The following is a 5000-nucleotide window of genomic DNA, read 5'->3' on the forward strand; positions in this document are numbered from 1 at the left end:
GACGAAGCAAAGGTCACAAAAGAAGGCTGTTTGATGTGTGAACTGTGCAATAAGACATTTATGTATAGAAATCGTTACCTGAACCACATAGCACAACACAGCACTGAAAAGAAATTTGAGTGTCAAAAGTGTAATAAGTCCTTTTCCACTTACCATGCTCTATATTGCCATAATAAACAAGTTCATGAAAAGCACAATTATCGTCATCCATGTTCAATGTGTGATAAGGTGTTTATATGTAAGGCAAAGCTGGTAGAGCACATGAGAACTCACACTGGGGAAAAGCCATTTGTGTGTAGTGAATGTAATGTTTCTTTTGCGGCCAAAGCAACCTTCAAGACACACATGAAGTTGATTCATAGCAGCAAGTCCCCTGGTCAGAAATTAGGCAAAAAGACTCCCAAAACAAACATACAGTACATATACAGCTGCCCACTTTGTCATGTAAATATAAAATCAGACCAGCTGGAAACCCATTTTTCAAATGTCCACATGGCTAGTGTGCAGTTCTCTAACAGTTTGCCTCCTGATCTTCCAGACCAAGTTACAGGTGTAGACAAAACAAAGGGTATTGTTCTTCTCCAAGATGAACCACATTCTCCGGCAGTGGAAGGGAGCAAAGAAATTATTCTCTCAGAAGGCAGCTCGGAAATCATTGTGCTGGAAGGAACATCACAGATTCCAGCAAAGGATGAATGCTCAGGGGTTGAGGTTACAATTTAGGAGAATGTAACGCAGATGTTTTATTTAAATTGCAATATCTGTGATATTATGAAAGGGAAATAAATTTTTATATTTGTTGTCTTAACTTGTTTAACCTGTCAAGGATTACACTCTATCTAGTAATAATTTAGCATTTATTATAAAAAAATAAAAAAAATACCAATATGTTATTAAGAATACATTTCACATTAGAATTTACATGTGTTTGTGTATTACTTAGTGCATTTTTCTTAAAAGTGATAATGGTCTATCTAAGAATATATCAGTTTAAATGAAGCTGTGATATCTGGATGATATGTAGATATGAACAAAGCAAATCCAGCATCAGAAGGAAAGTAAACTTGAAAAAGTGAATCACTAAGATCACTAACCATCCCAGCCCAGTCCTTGTTGTTGGGGAGGAGTTGGCCTTGAACCTCAGCCCTCACCTCGGTTAATTTTGCATGTTCTTTTTTCTCCCCCTTTCCTTTTCCTTCTCTTGTTTATCCCCTTCTGTCCACTTATCCTTATAGTTAAACTCATTTTTACCCTTTTCGCCGTAATGCTTTATCATAATGCTATATAACCTTTGATGTCTAGCACATTTATTCATTTTAACCATTTACCATTAACCACTATGTGGATGTCAGAAGGGTAGTTCCTTCTTCCCGATTTCACTGCCAGCATTAACTACTACTACTTTATCAAAATTTTCACGTATTTCAGATCCACACTAGCCCCACTTTCATACATCTTTCGTTCAGGATATGCTTCTCTTTTTAACTTCACATGTTTCTACAAATGGAATCCTTTCTAATTTTGCACGCTGTCTACACCGGGAGCTTCTCAGTTTTGCATATCTCTAATATTAGCCAATAGTGCTCTTGTTTGTTGTCCCAGCAAACTACTGTAAATAACCTCACGACATACTTTTAATGATCACATCTTTATTTCATCCCTCCCGTCAGTTTTCTTTAAACTCCTCTATTCTCCATCACTCAGCATATTGCTTTTAAGTTCTCCATTTCTTGACGTCGCTCATTTCACTCCCAACCTTCATTTCACCAATTTGCTCTGACCTCAGTTAACTCTCGTACACTTAGACAGCCAAGTAGTAAGAAAACAAGAGGCGGATCCCACAGATGAAGACCTATAAAGCTGATTATTGATAACTCGGCAAAGTAAGGGGCAAGTTTAATAATGGTACTACTAACTCTTGTTGATTTTTATTACTTTACTTCCAACTTTCCACTTCCACCTGAATACAACGTCATTACAACAGCATTATGTGCGATCCTCTTCGCATCAGAACGCATGTCTTCCCTCCCTCCCTCTTCCTTCACAATTTTCGCAGACTCAAAAAAATCATTCTCATTAATCTCTACATCTCCACTCGGCAATAACACAAATTTCTTCTTAGGCTATCAACCACAGCTTTCGATTTTCTTCCTCTAAAGCATTTTCCATATATTTTTTTTTTTTTGTTCACTTACAGGCTCCCAACCTCCACTCTTCCTATATGATGCTCCCATCTAATTCCGACGTCCAGGCAAGTTCCTGGGGTCATTTTTTATTCCATACTGTCTTGGCGAGATTATATCCTCTCTGTTAAAGAAAAAGCCCGCCGTCTACTCCGACTCTTACAAAGCCTGTCTTACATATCCTCGGATTCAGACCGCAAAACACTCCTCCATTTCTATATTACCCTAATCCTCTCCACCCTTGATTGTATACACACACACACACACACACACACACACACACACACACACACACACACACACACACACACACACACACACACACACACACACACACACATACACACACATATTCCTCTGCCTCCGCCTCCCTTCTCACTCAACTTGATACAATCCACAATTGCGGTCTCCGTTTATCCCTAGGTGCCTTTCGATTCTCTCCAGTTGAGAGCCTATACAGTGAATCAGGCCTACCACCTCTTTCTCGGCGTCGCGCCCTTTTGTCTCCAAGAAGCTATGCTCGTTTCCATCAATTTTCTATCCCCAAGCTAACTGTCCCTCAGTCTCTTCCTCATACCTTCTCCTCTCCACATTTACCTACCTCTTTCCCTGTTTGTATGGACGCTATGATCTTCCATTCACCCATTTTTCATCTCCGATCCCTTCCTCTTTCTGCCCCCCCCCCCCCCCCGGCTAATACCGTCCTCCTGTAATTACTTTTCTGTTTCCCTTGAGCCACCCAAGTCAAATACCCAACCTTCTGTCCACCACACACATTTCCTTGCACATATCTCTAAGTCCAATTCCACCTCGGGTAATGGTTTCGCTGCAGTCTTTGTCTTACAACAACACTACATGCTATCCTCTTCGCTTTACATCTTTTCCTCGTCCTTCATCATCTTCACTGACTCACGCAACTCAATATCACTCATACAATACAAACACCCATCAACCCTATAGTCCGTAAAATACAGGATCAGTTGTTTTATCTGTCTACACGACAGAAAACAAATTTTGATGGATACCCAGCCACCGACTGCCACCCTCACTTCAAAACTTTCCTCTATAACCGTTGCCAATCTTTCTGGTCAGGTCCGACCACCAATAAACTACAAACCATAAAACCTCGCATCTCTCCTTGGTCGGCACCATACCGCCAGAACAGACGCTGGGAAACTGCCCTTGCCCGTTTACGAATAAGTCACACCCGACATGTCATGCTCCAACCCACCTCTATGCTCCTCATGCAATGTTCCTCTCTCAATCCCGCAAACTCTACTATCTTGCCCTCGCTTTACTGAAGTTCGTACTCTCGTTTTTTTCCTTACTTGTCCTCTCTTCCCCGACCCAACAGCCTGTCGGGCATCCTCACGGAATCCCCCCTACCTTTTCAATTGACAACACATTCTCCTTTCTCAAACGCATAAATTCCCTCCATTTGGTCTAATCACCCTTTATCCTAAACCCTTCCCCTTCTATTAATCCCTACCCCATTTACTTCCTCTCTTTCCACCCCCCAACTACCATACTATAATACCATGGACGTTGAAATCCAATACATTTTGTTCCATTAAAGAACTCATTTAAACCCCTTTTCACTATAATACTTTACCATGGTGCTATATGACCTTTGCTGTCTAGCACATTTATTTGTTTAAAGCATTAACCGTTATAAAGCTTTACAGCCAATCAACCCTCTTCTCCGCAAGATTCAGGACCAACTATTCCATCTAACAATACAACACAAAACTGTCAGTTTTTGCTGGACACCAGTGTATCCCCGGTAATTAACGGGCAGATACAATAGCGCACTCCGCCGCCTTGTCCGCAGCCCATCAACCCAGATTTTCACATACCAGCCTCTGACTACTACCCTCACTTCATAATCTCCCGCTGTCAATCTTTCTGGTCTAGCCTTACCACTAATAAATTACATAGCATGAAACCTTCCATCTCCTCTTGCTTAATACCATTCCATAAGAATACACGCTGGGAAGCATTAAGCACACTCGCCTCACACATTCCTGTCTCATGTCACAATCTGATTCACCTCTTTGCTTCTCGTGCAATGTTCCTCTTTCAGTCCCACACTTTTCGCTTTACATCAACCCGTACCTCTGCTTTTACTCACTTATTCTCACTTACCCAACCCCCTAACCTATTGGAAGTCCTTTCGGAATCCCACACATTTCCCTTAAACAACCTATTTTCCTTCCTCAGAGGCATAAATATCCTCCATTTGATTTAATTGTCCCACCCCTTAACTCCCCTTCTAACAACCTGTACCATATACTGTACCCGATCAGGCACCCTCGCTACCCTTTCACTGCGATATTACTTTCTAGTACTGTTTAACTTGGAAACTTTACCCTAATCATTAACTCATTTATAAACCTTTTAGCTATTATACTTTACCATATTACCTCGATGTCTAGCACATGTATTTGTTTTAATATTAACCATTAACGTTTGACTGAATATACACAAGTGTTAAATATATATATCTTATGATCTCTTGCCAATTTCGTTTTTTCTGATCACCTGTAACTACAGCCTGCTCCTTCTCAGCATATCGTTAACTTGTTCCCTAATGTAATACCCAGTTATGTGTGAAATATTGTATTACAAAATGAAATGTTGTTTACCAGCCTCTTGCTCCCAATACAAATTTATTTTCATCATATTTCCTGTATTTTCATCTCCAGTTCTGTGAGTAGAATTACACTAATTCATCCTTGCTAATGTCCTGCTTTTCCTATCGTCCTTTCCATAGTTTTGCAAATTTAATGCAACGTCATTTCTTTATTCACAAACATA

At 40.4% G+C, this 5000-nt stretch overlaps 1 protein-coding gene across 2 annotated transcripts in view; it reads left to right on the top strand.

Annotated features, from left to right (window-relative positions):
• Nucleotides 1-800, top strand: part of LOC125029594 (zinc finger protein 26-like) — a 4276-nt gene extending 3476 nt beyond the window's left edge. For both annotated transcript variants that reach the window (XM_047619572.1, XM_047619571.1), the window contains exon 4: nt 1-800. This exon is cut by the window's left edge and continues 866 nt beyond it. In XM_047619572.1, the coding sequence (XP_047475528.1) occupies nt 1-723 (723 nt within the window). In that variant the 3' untranslated portion in view covers nt 724-800.
• Nucleotides 801-5000: the final 4200 nt, after the last annotated feature.

The sequence above is a fragment of the Penaeus chinensis genome, chromosome 10, assembly GCF_019202785.1.
Source record: "Penaeus chinensis breed Huanghai No. 1 chromosome 10, ASM1920278v2, whole genome shotgun sequence".
In the NCBI taxonomy this organism is placed as follows: domain Eukaryota; kingdom Metazoa; phylum Arthropoda; class Malacostraca; order Decapoda; family Penaeidae; genus Penaeus; species Penaeus chinensis.